Genomic DNA, 19,551 nt, shown 5'->3' with positions numbered 1-19,551 from the left:
AGTGAGTGAGGGACAGAGAGAGAGAAAGGGGGGGGGGGCAGGGAAAGCTGGGCCTCACCTGAAGTGGGCCTTGTATTCCACCTGATGCGGGGCTCAAACTCACTCCGCGTGAACTCACAAACTGTGAGTTCGTGACCTGAGCCGAAGTCAGATGCTTAAAGGCTGAGCCACCTGGGCGCTCTGGGTGGCCTTGGTTATGCCTCAGTTTCTTCATCTGCCAGAGATGCTGATAATAGCACCGATTTGGTAGTGTTGTTTGACAGCTGAGCGACAACAGTGTCTAGTAAACAGTAATTATTATATGAGTTAGCTATTAAGTCCTATAGGGCAAGGAGTTGGTGTTTTCCTTCTCTGCTTCTCACGGCCCTGGCCTGCGGGCGGGCGCTCAATAAATTCGTCACGAAGGGTGAGCATGGCGGCAAGTACCTGCGAGAAGGAAAAGCAAGATGGGTTCAACATGGCACAGCAGGTCGATTCCAGAATTCGAGTGTGTAAACCATTGCTGTGTATTGCCTACACTGCCTTCGCTCTGCCCCTGAGATTGCCAGACTGGAGAAATTAAATCCCTGTCATTATGGGCTTCCTCTCCCTAGGGTCACATAAGAGCTTGGGAGGTTTAGGCACTGCTCAGAAAATAGGGTGCATACTTCCGATCTTCAGTCCGTTATTTTTATTGTCCAAGTCTGCATGGCCCCTGGAACGTATTTAGTATAGCAGAGCATCTTTGCCTGGCCGGCAGCCTCCTGGGGGCTTCTGGTACCTACAGAACCATAGAGAGGATTCGATGTATCCCTGTTTTGGCAACTCACCTGGAGGGGAGGTGCTGTAAAACTTTCTGAATCGTTCCTCTGGTGTTGGACTCCCATGTTTCTTCCTTCTTCTTTAATTGGCATTTTTCAAGAAATGAACCCACCCTTTCAAAAGAAAATACTTGGGGCATATTAAAACTTTGGGCAAAGACAAAATGACACTTGTAGGCACTACTCATAGTTACCCCCTGGGGCAGCTTGTACTGTAATCTGCAATTCCTCTGCCAGGGGTGGTTTGCGAACATCCTAGTCAGAAGATGGCTTCGACCAAGGGTTCAGGGTAATCGATTACCACGAATCCCGCCAACGACAGCTTTTTAAAATGACAATGATTACACAAATTGACATCAGCTCACCTCGTGAGAGGAAACCTGCTTCTGATGTCACCTCTGGGGTTGATCAGGATTGGAACAGCATAACGAAGTTGAAAGCAGACTCCCTCTCTGGTTCTCTGATGCCTCCCATGTGGGAGACAGAGTCCTCCCTCTGTGACACCGTTGCCCCACCCTGAGTAAAGCTTTGATTCATGCCGTGGCCAGAGCATCCAAAAGGACAGAGAGACCTCAAAGAAGCTATATAGTCATAGGAGCTGTTTTGTGCCTGCCTGCTAATGAGTGTTTAATAAATGGTGTGTGTGTGTGTGTGTGTGTGTGTGTGTGTATGTGTGTGTGTGTGTGTGGTTGTGGCAGATTTTAGACTGCAACGTTTTCTTTACATATTCTGGGAGTAAGGATGTGAAGCAGGCAACCCCTCGCCACTTCGGACTTCTCTGGCAGCTACTGTAACCAACAAAAAAAAGAAGGCCGAGTTGGACATGATCATCTTAGGTCAGTTTGCAACACCTTGCTGTCTCCCTGGAGCACTTCCAGGGAGCAGGGCAAGGGCTCTAGCTGCCTCTGGAACCACCGATCTCTGTAACCTCCTCATTGCCAGAGAATCTCCTGTTTCCCCTAACTTTCCTGCGGTGGGCAGAGCATCCAAAATGACACAGACACTAAGACCTCAGAGAACTTACGTAGTTTCCCATCTCACCAAGCCAAGCCTTTTATTCTTTCATCTCCTCCCCCTAGTCTCCCCAACCCTTCACTCCAACACAATTCCCTTGTGAAGCTTAAGCTTTTATAGAAAGAAAAAAACAAACAAAGCCAGAAAGGGGGCTATCTCCAAGCAGCTTTTGTTCTCAAGCCTCTCCAGGGACCAGGGAGCCCAAAAGGCTGACTTACTGGCTTAAAAAATGCTAGCCACCTTGGGTGTATCCTATAGACTGCCCAGACGGGCTGTGCTGGATATTCTGTTGTCCCTCCAGATTAACCCTCCACCCGTCTCCACCCTCTCTGTGTCCTGGGCAGCTGGCTTGCATGGACTGCATCACCCAGGCACCCTTGCCTTCTAACTTGAAGTGGGTTCAGTCAATGGGAGGCACTAGCCTGAGAGGATGAGAAGGAAAGAAGTGGGGTATTTAAATCCCTGCTGGGCAATGGCTTTGTCCTTTTATCAAGGGACACAGCTGCTGTCAGGCACTTCTTTCTTATCACTACAATTCTGATATGGGTTGAATTGTGCCCCCCGCCCCCCCAAAAAAAAGATATATTGGAGTCTTAACCCCCAGTACCTCAGAAAATGACCTTATTTGGAGATAGGGTCTTTACAGAGGTCATCAAGTTAAAGGAGATCATTAGGATGAGTCCTGGTCCAGTACGACTGATGTTCTTATGAAAAGGGGAAATCTGGACACAGATCGAGACACACATAGAAGAAAATATAAAGAGATACGGAGATACAGTCATGTACAAGCCAAGGAAAGAGGACAGATCCTTCCCTCACAGTCCCCAGAAGGAACCATCCCTCCTGATACCTGGATTTCTAGCCTCCAGAACTGTGAGACAATAAATTCTCTGTGGATTAAGCCACCCAGTTTGTGGTCCTTTGTTATATCAACCCTAAGCAGACTAATACAAGCTATTATTGGGTTCTGGTAACACCTCCACCCCCTGTCCCTTCGGGCCTGGGGGTGGTAAAGACTCCCACTATTGCTACTCCCTGGATGCCTCACCATCCCTCGTCGGTTTCCCTTAACCCTATCCACACCTCAGTCCTTTCATCCAGTCCTCTTCAACTAAGTGTTGAACATGCCTTGTGTTTGCTGAAACTCAAGTCTAGAATATGTTTTCCCAATATACTTTACAAAACTATGTAAAATTCTATTGGGGTTCTCCAATTATGTAGACATCTATTGGGAATCTCCAAAATAGAGCATGTGATGTATTCTTTTTTAATTTTTTTTTTTTAATTTGAGAGAGAGAGAAAGAGCATGAGCAGCAGAGAGGGGCAGAGGGAGAGATAGAGAGACAGAGGGACACAGAGAGAGAATCTCAAGCAGGCTCCACCCGAGGCTCGATCCCATGACCCTGGGATCATGACCTGAGTCAAAATCAAGAGTCAGACACTCAACCAACTGAGCCACCCAGGCTCCCAGCATCTGATGTATTTTCAGTTTCTTCTGTTGTCCATTTCATCTTACAAGACAAAGGGGAAGCCATACAGAGAAATGATACTTGGGATTTAATTCAGATCAAAACTTTGGACAAAGTGTAAGAGTTTGTGGTAACCAAAGTGTGTCTGAAACTAAAGTTTGGGTGAACAAATTTCAAAACGCGCAAGCGTTAGGGAAGACTCCAGGGCAGTCTTAAGAAATTAGCTCATGGAGAATGGGATCATTTCAGAAATTAAATTCTGACACTACTCCTGAACAGTTCACGTTCTCTGAATAATTCTACTTTTAAAAGAACTTGAGAAAAACAGTTGTGGGAGTATGTATGCAAGAGTGGCCACCACTTGAAGAGGAAGGGTGAAGTCCAGGATAGAACAAGCCCTGTGAAAGTGGGGGTGAGACGGAGGGAATGGGGAGCCCAAATGAAAAAAGGAAGGAATGGTCAATTCAGGGAACTCAATCCAGTGAACTTTGACATGGACTCTGGAAAAATTCTCAAATGCATTATTAAACAGTTGGTAAGCTCTTAGAGCAAAGAAAGAAGCAATGATCACTCTCATGCCAAGTTAAACTTATTCCCTTTTTGATGAATCTGCAGGAACCCATTTGGGTGTTAGCACAGCTTCATGTTGTTCTTCTCAGTGTTTTCTCTCTCTCGTCCAGAACTTTCTCATACACTGCACATCATTTATTCTTTGATTAGACAAACACCTGAGCACCTACTGAGGGCTGGACACTGTTCTAGGCACTGAGGATACATCAAGGAAAATCCAAACAGGGTCCCTAGCCTCACAGACCTAACTCTCTGGTGGAGGGTACTTTCCCGATTCTGGAACTTTTCGTCAGCTACCACAGCTCTCCCGTCTTTTCTAAATCACATGAGGTTTTGCTGCCCTAGCAGAATCCTCAGACTCCAGGGTGTCACTCTCTGACCCAACTCTCCTTCTGTTCCTAAGCAGAGTGGCGAGCAAATTGGGAAGAAGTTTTCCTTGGCCAACAGGTGCTGTCCTCTTTTGCAATATGTCCAGAAATGCTATCATTCAGGTTCCATGCAACAGATATTAATTATCTAAATTTCAAATTTGGCAAACCGGCATTTCTGGCCTCGCATCCCACTTGATCCACTTCAGTCATTACCAGTCCCAGCCCCCACCCATTTCCAAATCGGTCCTTTTTTGCTCAACTGATTTTCTCATTCAGGAATGCCTAACATCTCCTTCTCCACCTATGGAAACCCTACCCATTTCCCAAGACCCAGTCCAAGAGCTGCCTCCTCCCTGGCTGGATGTAATTATTTACTTTGCTCAGCAAAATCCCACCCAAGCCCCCATGCTTCACTTGTGCAGCACTATCCCATTTTCATCTTCCTTTCTCAATTAATTACTTGTCTGTCTTCCCCACTATAGTCTAATTTCTTTTAGGGCAACGGTCTCCAGAGCTTCCGCCCTGTCCAGTTGTAGTACTTCACAACAGAAGTTGGCAAACTAAGACCTGAGCCAAGAATGATTGAAATAGTTGGAAGAAGATCAACAGAAGAAGAATATTTCATGACATGAAATGCAAATTTCAGGAACCGTTAAGTAAAGCTTTATTGGAACACAGCCCTTATTTTCCATTTTCCTTTTGAGCTCCAGTGGCAGAATTGAGTAGCTGAGAAAGAGAGCTTATGCCCACAAGCCTTAATGTTTCCTATATGGTCCTTTACAGAAAATTTTTGCTAACCTTGCTTTACAAAACGGGTTTGATGATTGAATCATTGCATCGAGGCACCAAGATTTAATAAATACGCATCCTTTCCAGCTTTTTGTTTCTTTGTATAGTGGAGGTAACATTTTGCTTTTAAGTTGTCATAAATATCAAATGAGACATAATGCACCTAGAAAAGTATAAAATCCTATACGACAACTATATTTATCACGTACTGAAAAGATGATAGTGGTAAGATGAGAAAACATTGTCTTTATTCTCCCCCTTCCTTCCTTTACAGCCTTCATTTAAACGTGAAATTTTAAAAGAAAATTCACTTTTAAAGTTTTCACTTTTAAAGTGAGGATAGGCTCACGGGTTTCGTCCTTCCAGTCTTTCTTTTGTGTTGCCCCACTTTTCTTTTCTTTCTCACTTGTCATCTTTCCCCCCGGCCCCCCATTCTCTTTCTATAGTATCTCAATTGATCCTCACAAGAGCTCAGGGGAGGAACTAGGACACGCCTAATTAAATCCATTTTACAGACCAGGAAACTGAGGCGGACTCCAGTAGGCTGCAGAGCACTGACGCAGCACGCAGGGAACCCTCAAGGCCACGGTCTCCTCCTCTGCTAAAGGGCAACCTCCCCGCAAATGGAACGAACCTGAGCCCGCCAGGCTTCCAAGCCTGGTTCTTGAACACCTCTGTAGCATTCACACTCGGCGTTCTTTCCTTCTTCCAGCCCCCGATTCTTTACCGCCGCCCCCCCTTCTCGAGAGCAGGTGGTAGGCTCCGCGCTCAACGCGCAGGCGCGCGCCGTCGTGGGGCGGGGGCGGGGCGGGAACTGGGGGGCGGGGTGTGCGCGGGCTTGGTTTTGGGCCGCGGCGGGAGCGGGAGTCGCCGCCACTCGAGTGCGCAGGCGCCTGGCGGTTACCGGTCTCGCCATGGAGCGGAAAGGTGAGCGGTGGAGCGGCCTCCGCCACGAGGGGCAACGGCCGGCGGGGCGAGGCCCGGGTCCGCGTCGGAGCTTTGCCTATTCGCCGCAGTCCGGTCCCCGGGCGTGCGGCGCCCCCCCACTGTGGTGGCGCCGCCCTTCACCCCCCGCCTCTGGGCTGCGGGTCCGCGCCCCTCAGCCCAGGCGTCCTTCCGCACCGGCAGTCATCGCCCCTTGTTCCCCGCCAGGCCGGCCCGCGCCTTGGGGCCGCTGCAGGGCCCGGCCCGCGGCCGGCGAGGCGGACCCCCGCCCGCCGGCCCCCTGACCCGACCCGAGCCCCCGCCGGCGCACCCCGCCCGGGCGCAGCTCTGCGCCCCGCCGGCCGCCCGCCGCTCGGCCGGCCGCCTCGCCGAAGCCGCGGCGCTCGTCCCGGAGCCGCCCCTCGGCCAGGCCCCGCACCCGGGCCTCGCGCCCCTGCTGGGTCTCCACCCTCACCTTGGTCGCCTCCTTTACTCCACATTCGCCCTTCATCCATCCCTCTCTCCTGCAGTGCTTGCGCTCCAGGCCCGAAAGAAAAGGACCAAGGCCAAGAAGGACAAAGCCCAGAGGAAGTGAGTCTTGTACCCCGACATCCCATTCTTTGGATTTCCTCCCGCACCTCCTCTCCTCTGGTTTCACCTCTTGAACGTGCGCCGGGTTTGGGCGCCCTGCGGCCCCAGCCACATGGTCGCGGAGTGGCCTTGGAGGGTCGCACTCCGTGAGCCATGCGGAGCGGAGCTGATGTTGCCGAGGGCCAGGCCCGCTGGAAAGGGCTGTTGGAGGAGGACCAGAGCCCGTCCGGTCCGTCAGCTCCCCAACTCCAGAGAGGAGGCACGACCCACCCCCCTTCCCCCCCCACCCCCCACCCCCCGGGTCTGGGCCTCCCGACGGAGCTGGTAGATCATTATCTGTTTGTGAACTCTGGCCTCTCCCCCACCTGCTTCCCCGAGTCTTAAACTTGACTCCTACGTCTGCACGGTAGGCCGTCAGGGAGTTCTTAAGTGAATTTTCCGCATTTTGGTCTGCCAGCCACCCGCTCGCTTTCATAGAGGAGGGCATGGAGCTTTCCCCCTGGTCGGGCAACTTCCTGAGCCCGCACGGAGCGTCGCCTTCCTCGCCGTGGCAGGCAGACCACTGCGTTTCTGTTTCTTCTCTCAAAACCTCCAGCCCTCGCGCTGAATGCAGATGCCTTGTGGAGTGGGCCTCACGCTAGTGACGGGCAAGTTCTTTAGCCAACGCTCTTGGGGATTCTGGTTTGGTGTGTGAAGTGCCACATGTCCGGGTTTTACCAGCAGGATGCATAACCGTGGTTTTAAGCGCTGCTGTGGGAAACACAAAAGTTGGTCGCATCTTAGGAACGCCCAGTAGAGGGCTTCTGCAAAGTGAGGCTTAGTCTAGAGAACTTTTATCTTGTTCTCACGTTTAATTGCAGTGGCTTGCAAATTGCCTTTACAGAACAGTGCATCATTTTCCGGACACTCTTCCATTTCCTTGATGTTGTGTGGAGTTGTATACGGTCTCCTTCTTGAGCTGAGAAAACGAGCATTTCTGAGGTTTTCCTAGGTTACCTTTCTGAATGATATTATCAGATGCGTGTGTGTGTGTGTGTGTGTGTGTGTGTGTGTGGTTTTGGTGACTACCTGATGTTTGAGCATGACACATAATGGCTTATAGCAATAGAGCTAAAGTGGTAGGTGACCTCACCTCTTGCTCCATTTCTGTTAACTGTCTCATGAAATTTTTTATTTTATAAAGTGCTTGGTAACCAAACATATTTAAATGTGAGTTTATCTCCCTGTGTTTGCCTCGTGATTATCCACATATGGGTTGTTCCAAAACCAGTTTTTACTTATTTATTAAAGAAAAAATGTTTTTTTGTTTATTTTTGAGAGAGCACAAGAAGGGGAGGGGCAGAGAGAGAGGGAGACACAGAATCTGAAACAGGCTCCAGGCTTTGAGCTGTCAGCACAGAGCCTGAAGTGGGGCTTGAACTCACCAACCGTGAGATCATGACGTGAGCGGAAGTCAGATGCCCAACGGACTGAGCCACTCAGGCGCCCCTCAGAACCAGTTCGTAATCCCACATTGGTTTAATGGAAACAGCCGAGGAGCTAACCTGGTTCTTGTCTGCAGTGGGAATTTAAGTGTTACTCTTTTTTTGTATGTGCCTTAGTTTTATTATTCCCTGTGGAGCTGATAGGAATGTGCTATAAAACGTATTTTCTGCTGATGTAAAGAGATGGTAATTTTACTGTTCACTGTATTGTTGAGAAGTGATCTGTCTTGGTCTCTCCACATGGAAATTATTTTGTATTAACCTGAATCAACCTGTAACTTGGGAGGAAAATATATAAAGGTGATCATATATATATGTATTTTTAAAGTAGGCGCCACACCCCATGTGGGGCTTGAACTCATGACCCTGAGATCAAAAGTTGCATGCTCTACCAACTGAGCGAGCCAGACACCTCATCATCTGTTTTTGGTACCAGATAATCATTACTTTGGATTATCTATTTAAACCATATTCTTTATTTCTAAAGCCGAATATATGTGCTTTGGATTCTCTGTTACTCCTTCATTCACTGTTAGGTAATTTGTGTCCATTATTTTCACACTTGCACAAAAGCAAGCGAGTAGTACAGATAATCTAGCAGTTATTTTACGGAATATTTCATTTTGTACAACTGTTAATTCCTGAAGTTTTATATAAATGAATGACCTTCATTTACTTGCAGTTTCAGAGGTGCTTTATTTTTGTCTTCAGTTAATGGTTTCTCTTGACAATTTTACCTTTCTTTTTTTGTTTCTCCAGCCTCCTTTTAAGTAGCTGAAATGTCTAATTAACTTGGTTAGAATACTGTGTCAGAAGTTCAAGCCCCACCTGACTCAGGTAACTTGACTCTGTTCCATGACCCCTGACTGCACTCTGGACTTCCAGTCCTTTTGCAAAGGCAAGCTGCTGGTTACCAGATTAGTCAGGAAGAAGGTCTAAAGAAGAAGCATGCCATAGAATTTGGTCTCCCAAGTGAGTCAGATCTGGTTTGAATTGTGATTTTGCCACTTTTTAGCAGTTTGACCTTGGATGAGTTAGTTAAGGAAATGGTCTTGGCTTAGTCATGATGACAACCGAGAAGTTAGAAAAACCAAGCATTTAAATGAAAAGTAAAACTGTAAGTAACGTCTTAGTAATTTAGTCATGGCGGGGTACAGGTGGAAAGGATTTCAGTCCCCTGATTTTGTAGATCTTAAAACTAGAACCTACATACATGAAAAATCATGTCCATGGAGCTGTAGCTGGTTGTAGCAAGGACAAAACTGGAATCCAGGGCCCCTGCCTTCCAGCGCAGTGCTATTCAGTATTTGTTTCCTTTGGGCTCTTTCACTGTGCTGAAAGATTTGACCTTGGGGGTTTTCAGTTGTCTTATTTGAAGAATTTTGTCTCCACTTCACTTTTTCAGACACTGTATTCCTATTTACTAAAATTAACTAGTTGATGATAAACTGTTTCACTTTACAGATAAGGAAATTGAGATTTTTCCAGATTACTTCCACAGAAAATTGTAAAGCTAGTATTCAACCCCGGGTCCGACATACCCCAAAGCCCTGGTACTAACCACTGCTGTCTCCAAGTGACAGTTCCTTCTGATGTGTCTGAGGACAAACAAGGTAGAAACTGAGCAAACTAAGGCTTCTGTATAAGGTACCACAGGATGCCTGGGTTAAAGTTTAAGTACCCTTTCAGAGCCCCCTGGCTATGTCTCCAAAAGGATGTAATTCTCTATCTTCCTTTGGTCATTCTGTTTTCAATATATATACCAATAGGTGTGTGCCTTTATCCGTTTGTCATAGCTCTTACAATTTAACACAGTTAATGTTTGTTCTTCATATTATTTTTTTTAATCAAATAAAAATTTTTTTTAATCTTTATTTTTGAGAGAGAGACAGAGCGTGAGCAGGGGAGGGGCAAAGAGAGAGGGAGACACAGAATCTGAAACAGGCTCCAGGCTCTGAGCTGTCAACACAGAGCCTGACGCGGGGCTCAAACTCACGTACCTCGAGATCATGGCCTAAGCTGAAGTTGGACGCTTAACCAACTAAGCCACCCAGGTGTCCTATTTTTCCCATTACTTCTATGGAACATACTTCCAGAATGGTATTCATATCTAATAATTACTTAGCTTAGGAAATTACTTTGGACAGTAATTTTTACTTACTTGCAGTTAAAGAACTGGGTTTAGTATAAGTTTGGTAGTAAAACAGTTTGAGCTGGAGAAGTGATTTTGTTCATGTTAGTACTCACCAATCTGTGAAGTCAAAGGAGAGGAGAGATGGCTTTATTTCCTAATTTTCCAAAATATCTGATTATATTGAAAATTCAGAAGAAAAGATAGTTGAAAATTTCTTTTTTTTTTATTTTTGAGAGAGCGAGCGTGAACAAGGGAGGGGCAGAGAGAGAAGGGGACAGAGGATCCATGGCAGGCTCTGCACGGACAGCAGTGAGCCTGATGTGGTGCTTGAACTAACAGTTCAGATCATGACCTGAGCCAAAGTCGGATGCTCAACTGACTGAGTCGCCCAGGTGCCCCGATAGTTGAAAATTTCTAACATTTTTATACAGTACAGTACATGAACTTGAAACAATTTTTTTAAGTTAAATGGTTTTGGATGCTTTTTGTACTTACCAACGTACCTTGGAAATTGATTCTGTATCAGTTCCTTATAGCATAACCTTACTATTTTTTTAAGGTCTGCCTTTTCCACTAAGGCCTAGAAGTGGTTCAGTATCAGGACACAGTGAGTAGCTTCATCTAGATAGCATTCTGTTAAACGGGTATATCATAATTTATTTTAGTTAAGACAAAAATGGAATCATTGGGTATACTTTTCCCCAGCTAACCTTATCATGAATGTTTTTCATAGCATTAAATATTCCACTTGCTTTTAAAGGTTCCAGTATACATTGGTTCAAGTTTTTCACACTTCATAGCAAAGATGAAGGGTCTTTTGGATAGCCATTGTTCACGTCAGTGATTATTTACTTAGGATAAATTCTTAGGAGGGATATTACTGGTTATGTACATTTTAAAGGTTTTTAAATTCATATTGTCAACAAAATTTTCTCCAGAGACATTTACTAGTTTAATTAGGAATTAACTAATTTAGGGGCGCATGGGTGGCTCAGTCAGTCAGTTAAGCGTTGGACTCGGCTCAGGTCATGATCTCACGGTTCATGGGTTTGAGTCCCGCCTTGGGCTCTGTGCTAATAGCGCAGAGCCTGGAGCCGGCTTCAGATTCTGTGCCTCCCTCTCTGTCCCTCCCCCTCTCACACTCTGTCTCTTTCTCAAAAATAAACATTAAAAAAAAATTTTTTTAAAGGAATTAACTAGTTTAATTTTCCTATTCATTAAACAAACAATTTTTGCAGACCTCCTATATCCCAAGCAGTTTTCCATCCCTGTGAAAGAAAAACATCTTTGTCCTTGGGAACTTTATTTTCATGGGGATTGGAGACAGAATAAACAATGCACATAAGTAAATTGCGTAGTATGTTAAGACCATAAGTTGGAAAAATAGAGGAAGATAAGGGGAATTTGAGGAGTGGGGGTGAGGGTGCGGTTTTAAATAGGGTGATTGAAGCTGCATCGAGGTGACACTTGAAGGAGGTGAATGAAGGAGGACTGCTCCAGGCAGAATGTTGGAAGTGGGAATACTTTTGCACATCCTACTTGGCCACCAGAACTGGGGCATTGTTACTTGAAAATGTTGCCCAAGTTTGGTAATCTATAAGTATCTTGTTTTAATTTCTTTTGTTACCGGTCAGGTTGACCATTTGTGGGATGTATTTATTGACCAGCTCCTATCTTTCACCCATTTTTGTATGGATTATTGATCATTTTCTTAATCTTAAGAACTATTTATTAAGAATATACCTTTTGTCGGAGCCCCTGGGTGGCTCAGTTGGTTAAGCATCTGGCTTCTGATTGCATGGTTTGAGTTCAAAACCCCACATGGGGCTCCCTGCTGCTATCAGTGTAGAGCCTGCTTTGGATCCTCTGTGCCCCACTCTCTGCCTGTTTCCCACTCAAGCTCTGTCTCTCCCAAAAGTAAACAAACATTTAAAAAATAAAAAAGAAATACACTTTTTGTCATGTGGCAAATTTACATTTCTCGGGTTATTAGCCTTTCTAATTTCATTTATTGATTTTTTAAAAAATGTGCCCAATCCATCTTTTTCTTTGCTTTTTATCTTTGAAATTTTCAATGTGAGTTGTCATCTTAAAAAGGTATTATTTTTAATTGTCACTCCATTAAAGTACGTGCTTGCAAAATTACATTTCTAGAATTGTGGTTGTCAGAAATAGTTTCTTCTCTTTTCTTCCTCGATAAGTTTATATACGTTAGTAAATTTTGTTTACATTAGTCTTTCTGCTGCAGTGAGGCCCAGAGGCTTGCCAAATTACTATGTTCTTTAGATTACTTGAAACCAGCAACTTATGCAAATGCCGAAGTGGTGGTGGGTGCTTAGGAACTCCTTTATTAAAAATGAAGAAAAGATGGGCTGGTCAACTAGACTTAGTTTTTATTATAATTTTTAGACCTGGCAAGATAAATGAGGCAGTGTTCCCCCCCCCCCCGCCCCCGTCATACTTAGACTTTTTGCTCGATACTTCCCAGATCTTCTCTATCACGAATGCTAGTTTGCAGACTAATTTTATTTTTATATTGGCTAAAGTATCATTTTAATGATTCTCTCACTGTAACTGAATTAATCCCAAGCAAGTAAGAAAATGGAGATAGTCAAGAGATTTTTTTGAACTCTTCCTTTCTAGTATGATGCAAATAATGATTTAGCTAAGAGATAAATAAGCAGATATATTTATAATCTTGTACATTTTTTTCATTGAATTTGGGACACAATCAGTTTTAAATTACACCATTTTATATGCCACTCAAAAAAAAAAAAACCACTACCAGTTAAACTGATACACCATTCGCTATAAGATGCTGTCTTGATTTCAGAGATGTGGGAATGGTAGGAAACCTATTTGTGTTTGAATCTGTGAAATGGAGTAATTCCAGTGATGTATGGCATTGGCAGCATTGTTGTCTTTTTAAAAGTTTAATTGTGGTGGTGCCTGCGTGGCTGTCAGTTATGTGTCCGACTCTTGATTTGGCTCACGTCAGGAATTCACGGTTTCTGAGATCAGGCCCTGAGTGAGGCTCCATGCTGACAGCACGGAGCCTGCTTGGGACTCTCTCTCTGCCTCTCTCTAAGTAAATAAAGAAATTTTTTAAAAAAGGTTTCTTGTGGAAAATTTCAAATATATCCAAAAAAGAAAGTAGCAAGATAAACTTTTTAAAAAATGTCTATTTTGAGAGAAAGAGAGAGCACGAGTAGGGGAGGGACAACGAGAGGGGGAGAGAGAGAATCCCAAGCAGGCTTAGTGCTGTCAGTGCAGTGACGTGGGCTGGATCCCGTGAACCTCAAGATCATAACCTGAGCCAAAATCAAGAGTCGGATGCTTAACTGACTGAGCCACCCAGGTGCCCTGCAAAATAAACTTTTGTGCATCCATCTCAACTTCATCAGTTACTAACTATGGTTCATGTTTCATCTTTATCTTCTTTTTCTGCTCTACTCCATCTTTTTTTAATTTTTATGTTTTTATTTTAGAGATTGTGAGAGTGTGAGCAATGGAGAGGGGCAGAGAGAGAGAGAGAGAATGTTAAGCAGGCTCCATGCTCATCGTGGAGCCCAGTGTGGGGCTAGATCCTACAACCTTGGGATCATGACCTGAGTGGAAGTCAAGAGTTGAATCCTCAATGAACTGTGCCACCCGGGTGCCCCCCACCCATCTTACTTTAAAGCAAACCTCAGACATCATATCATTTTGTAAAATATGGACTCTTTTTTTTTTTTTTTTTTTAATTTTTGAGAGAGAGAGTGCGCGCATGCGCATGAGTGGGGGAGGGGCACAGAGAGAAGGTGACAGACAATCTAAAAGGGGCTCTGGGCTGACAGCAGTGAGCCCAATGTGGGGCTCAAAGTCACGAACCATGAGCTCATGACCTGATCCGAAGATGGGTGCTCAACCAGCTGAGCTACCCAGGTGCCCCTAAAATATGGACTCTTAATTTTCAAAACATAGCTACAGTACTAATATAACACTCAAAAAAATTATTATTATTATTATTTATTTTTTTTGAGAGAGAGAGAGAGAGAGCCTGTGAGTGGGGGAGAGGGGTATAGGGGCAGAGGGAGAGAGAATCCCAAGCAGGCTCCACACTCAGCACAGAGCCTGATGTGGGGCTGGAAATCAAGACCCGAGCTGAAATCAGTAGCCATACGCTTAACCAGCTGAGCCACCCAGGCGCCCCCACGCTTAAAATATTTTGAAACAAGTCCATAATAGCAAATACCCAATCAGGGTTCAGATTTCCTTGCTAATTTTAAGTTTGTTTGAATCAGGACTTATAAGGTCATTATATTGCTGTTTGAATAGTCTCTGGTCTTTTTATCTATATGTTATTCATGGGTTATTTTCCTTGCAAATCTGTTTTTGTTTGACTGCTTCGTAAGTGGCATTGTATACTTTGACCAGGAGGCACCTACTGACTGGTTAATTTTTTGTGATGTTAGCGGCCACTGAGCATTGCCTAGATCCATTTATTTTATTTAGTGTTGCAAAATGGTAATATTCAGTTCTTTAACTTACTAATTATATAGTTCTATAAAAAGGAACTTTACCTCATTTCTTTGGTGTTACCCCTAGAGACACTTTATATATAAGACACAGGATAAATACTTGTACTTTCCAAATTTCATTAATGAGTTAGAGTCCTAGCATCCTCCAAAATGACCAGTTAAGGTTAATTTTAGTATGAGCTCATAGCTGTAAACATATTTGTGGTTCAATCCATTGTAGTTGGGCTCCCCCCCCCCCTACAGTTTTCTGGAATTATAATTTACATACCATGAAATTCACCTGTTAAACGTGTACAACTCAGTGGTTTTTAGTATGCTCACAGAGTTGTGCAGCCATCACCATAATCTAATAAGTTTGAAACATTTCTGTCACCCCAAAAGAAACCCTTTACCCATTAGCTATCACTCCTCATTACCCCCATAGTACACCACCTCCAACCCTAGGCAGTGACTAATCTACTTTGTGTCTCTGGATTTGCCTAGTCTGGACATTTTGTATAAATGGAATCCTACAATAAGTGGTCTTTTGTGACTGGTTTCTTTAACTTAGCATGATGTTTTCAACATTCATGCATTTTGTAGAACGTGTAGTTGTTATTATTTTTATCGATTGTCCTGTCTTTGGCCAGTTGGAGTCCCTTCACGATGGCCCAGCCCCAAAGTCCATTTGATTCAATCTGAGGCATCTTTGATAGCTTTTTTGCTATTTAGTATGGCAGTTTGTCCAGATTTATCTTGTACGTTTTCTGCCCCAGACCAGAAAATAGCCCTTTCTCTAAGAAGCTTTTCAATGGGAAATGGAATTTCAGGATCACAATCTTAGGCACCTTTCCTAAAGTTATCGTAAGCACAGTTGTGGAAGAGCCCTGTGGTTCTGTGTACCTCTTACTGGAGAATTAACTTTGAGAGTTTGAAAAAACCCGTGAGATCAGCTATGAAGACCAGAGTATACAGTTTTTCAACTGCTTCGACAAAGAATGACTTCAGAAATTATCAGAAGCCACAAAATAAATTAAACACACTTTATTCATTTTCAGAGAAGTATAGTGGCACTGGACACAAAAGTCAGTTGGCAGGAGCTAGATAAATAAAAAGCACGTTCATTTGTACCATGACATGCCTTCAGTTATATAGATGAAGACTGAGGCCAGGGGTAATTTGTTGCTATTGGGTAATAAATGTATTGGTGGCTTAAATGCCTTGAACAACATGGATGGGTATTTTAGGGTAGCTTATCACAAACTTTGAGAACATGTAATAGATATTTTAACTACCAGATGAGAAGTGTCACCTACCGTGGTGAACAAACATCAGTGCCATGAAGTTTGGTGTACCATGAGTCACGTTGATGACCTTTGTATATTTAATTTACTCAGGTTCTAAATTCTTTGTACTGAGTGGCTAGTCGTTTTTTAAAAGGTTGCCAATACTTCTGGGTGTGATTTTGTGAACTCTTGTTTCTTGACCTAAGGTAGCCTTATTTTGTAACTGATTATAAATGTAATTTATGGCAACTGTATCTTATTCGCTTTGCTCTTAATTGTATATAGTGCGGCTCCAGCTTGAGAAGGTTCTTGAATGTCCTTTCAACCTAGGAGTTTGATCAAAGATGTCAGCTTGTTTTTACACATGAGCTTGGTGGCAAGCTCCCTTGATACTCCTTTTCTCTTCTGTAACTACCTATGACTTTGAGAATAGATTTAACAGGAACTGTATTTTGCATTTTTCGTTGCTAGTATTAACAATATAATATGATTAAATTAGGTAACTTGTGCTCATGTTTCTAAGGTGGAAGGTTAATATAGATACATGCTTCTATGCTCCTTAGCAAAAAGAGCTTGTCTTTCTGAATCACACAGCCCCAGGTTCCAATTTGCCTCCAACGCCACTGGTGGGTGAACTTGGGCAATGTCGTTTGACTTCCTGAGTCTGACTTGCCTTATCTGTAGATGGTGAGATTCTGAGGGTGAAATTGCGTGTGAGTGCCTAGCCTAGTGCTGAGCTAGAGTAAAGTGCTTTGGTGGTTACTTCCTTCCTCATGCATTCTTCCTTAGATGGATTTACCTTTGACTTTTCCTTTAATTTTTTTTTAATGTTTATCTATTTTTGAGAGAGAGAGACAGATGTGGCATGAGTGGGAGAGGAACAGAGAGAGAGGGAGACACAGAATCGAAGCAGGCTCCAGGCCCTGAGCTGTCAGCACAGAGCCTGATGGCAGGTCTCGAACTCATGAACCATGAGATTATGACCTGAGCCGAAGTCAGACGCTTAACCTACTGAGCCACTCAGGTGCCCCACCTTTGACTTTTATGTGACATTTTTTATTATTACTCATGCATCAAACTAATGGTTTTAACTTGTCAGTATTTCCTCTGTTGGGGTCTATATAAAGTTTAATTTGGAGTATAGTTGCCTAAAGATAAAGAACGGTTTATATTTAATTAACACCTAATAAACTTAGACACTCAAATTTTTATTTTGATAGGGCCAATTCCAGTGTGTCTCAGAAATTAACTTTAGCTTGTCAATTTGCAGAACAAAGAAATGCTTGTCAGGAAAAATATATATGGAAAAGTAGTGGGAGAATTTGAGTACTTATTAAGCGCTACTGTGTTTAGGTGCCGGAACTTAAAATAGTATCTTATTAAGTTTTTGCATTAGATCAGATACTTCAAAAGAGATGCAAAGATGATTTCAAGCAATATCAGCTCTACCCTATAAGAGGTTTATGATTTTTTTTTTTAAGTTTACTTATTTTGAGAAAGAGACAGCATGAGTGAGAGAGGAGCAGAGAAGAGGAGACCGAGAATCCCAAGCAGGATGGGTGCTGCCAGCACAGAGCCCAGTGCAGGGCTTGAAACCACGAGATCATGACCTGAGCCAAAACCAAGAATCAGATGCTTAACCACCTAAGCCACTCAGGAACCCCTGTGACCTTTTTTTTTTGTTTTTTTTTTTTTAAGTTTATTTATTTTGAGAGAGCAAGTGGAGGAGGGGCAGCGAGAGAGAGAAAGAATCCAGCAGGCTCCACACTCATTGCAGAGCCGGACTGTGAGATCCTGACCTGAGCCAGAACCAAGAGTTGGACACTTAACAAACTGAGCCATCCAGGTGCCCCAACAGGCTTTTGATCTTAAGGGAGATGAGTATGCAAATAGATCTTCTCTCAGTCTGTATTGGTTTTCTAGGGTTACTGTAACAGTGCCACAAACTGGGTGGCTAAACCCACAGAAATTTATTGTCTCACAGTTCTGGAGGCTACAAGTCTGAAATCAAGGTGTGAACAGGCTTAGTTCCATCTGAGGGCTCAGAGGTAAGGATCTTTTTCAGGCCTCTGTCCTTATTTTGAAGATGGCTGTTTTCTCTCTGTGTCTATGCATCATCTTCCCTCTGTGTGTGTCTCTATGTGTGTCCAAATTTTCCCTTTTTATAAAGACACTAGTCCTACGGATTAGGTCTCATTCTAATGACTTCATCTTAACTTGTTTACCTGTATAAAGATCCTATCCCCAAATAAAGTCACATTCTGAGATATAGAGGCTGGGACTCCAGTGTATCTGTTTTGGGGGGATACAGTTCAACCCATAACACAGTCCCTGGAAGACAATTCTCTGCACTAGGAGATCCTACAATTTTTTATTTTCCACAGTCGAAAGAAATGAAGACTAAAGTTTACAAGTAAGCAAACTAGAGTTGCTAGGGTGCTTTCTCTCATCCGCTTTTAGTTTGCCTTTTTTAAATTATTTATTTTAGAGCGAGAGAATCTAAAGCAAGCTGCACACTCAGCACGGAGCCCAACACAGGGCTTGATCCCACGACCCTGGGATCATGACCTGAGCCAAAATCAGTAGTCATACTCAATCGACTGAGCCACCCAGAGGCTTCTAGTTTGTTTTTTGAAGCCAGAGCTAAATTATTTCTAAGACCCCAAACACATCATCCTCAAATCTGTTCTTCTGGATTTCACTTTTTTTGAAACATTCCAGAGTAAATTCCAGTATCTCTCACCTCTTTACTCAAAGGTCACAACTCTTATTTAAAATGATGTCTATGTATTGTTGTCCCCTTACCTTCATTTTTCTTCATAGCCCTTCTCATAGCCTGACATTATAGAACACGTGTCTACCTTAGAGATCTTGAGAATAGGATTTTGCTGTCCCAGCATTAGCTGTTCACCAACAGAAACTCAAGAACCAGGTAGATTCAGATATTTAGGGCTATTTTTTTGTTAACCTCCTGCTCAAATATAAACATGATAAAGAAAGACTCTGAGCTATTTTTTTTTTTTTCTTTTTGCTCATGGCTGCATTTCCAGTGCCTAGAAACGTACTCAGCATACTTATGAGCACTCAGTAAAAATAAATTGACTAATGAACAGATATTTGCTTACTCCCTTTCCCTTACTTCCTACATGCAATGCTAAAATTTCTGTATCAGGCCCTGTACCAAGCATAGGATAAGCATAACCTCTATGTTCCCTATAAGGTACATTTTTTACTGCCCTCTTTTTTACACACTGGGCAGCTGAAGGACAAAGAGCTTCCTGAATTAGCAATTTATCCAAAGTCATGGAGCTCTTGCAAACTGTAGAGCCAGGATCAAACCTAAGTCTCTTGGCATCAGAGACCTTGGCTGTTGTAACCACTACCTCGACAGTGTCCCTGTATCTTTGCTTTCCACTCCCACTATCTTTTACCACCTTCTTGACAAAAGAATTTTTCTAAAGCACTGTTGTTATAGGGTCACTTTGTGCTTAAATGGCTTGATGACTTCCACATAAAATAGTGCTTGACATTTAAGGCTCTTCACAGTCTCTCTCCTTTAGGGGACTTGTTGTGGGGGGTGGACATGTAATGGACAATTGGAGGAGGATGAGTAATAGCTA

At 43.6% G+C, this 19,551-nt stretch overlaps 1 protein-coding gene and 1 long non-coding RNA gene across 2 annotated transcripts in view; one reads left to right on the top strand and one right to left on the bottom strand.

Annotated features, from left to right (window-relative positions):
• Nucleotides 1-174: 174 nt before the first annotated feature.
• On the bottom strand, nt 175-5,665 carry LOC122238372. Its single transcript, XR_006217280.1, has 3 exons — nt 5,531-5,665; nt 648-760; nt 175-426 (listed from the first exon to the last, which is right to left on the bottom strand). It is a non-coding gene; the product is annotated as an uncharacterized LOC122238372 (long non-coding RNA).
• Nucleotides 5,666-5,831: 166 nt separating this feature from the next.
• Nucleotides 5,832-19,551, top strand: part of SRPK1 (SRSF protein kinase 1) — a 79,339-nt gene continuing 65,619 nt past the window's right edge. Inside the window, 2 exon segments of the mRNA XM_042986202.1 lie at nt 5,832-6,003; nt 6,006-6,528. Of these exon segments, the coding sequence (XP_042842136.1) occupies nt 5,928-6,003; nt 6,006-6,528 (599 nt within the window). The 5' untranslated portion in view covers nt 5,832-5,927.

The sequence above is a fragment of the Panthera tigris genome, chromosome B2 (assembly GCF_018350195.1).
Source record: "Panthera tigris isolate Pti1 chromosome B2, P.tigris_Pti1_mat1.1, whole genome shotgun sequence".
NCBI classification, from domain to species: domain Eukaryota; kingdom Metazoa; phylum Chordata; class Mammalia; order Carnivora; family Felidae; genus Panthera; species Panthera tigris.
The sequence above is the reverse complement of the archived record's forward strand: the minus strand, read 5'-3'. Positions and strand labels throughout refer to the sequence as shown.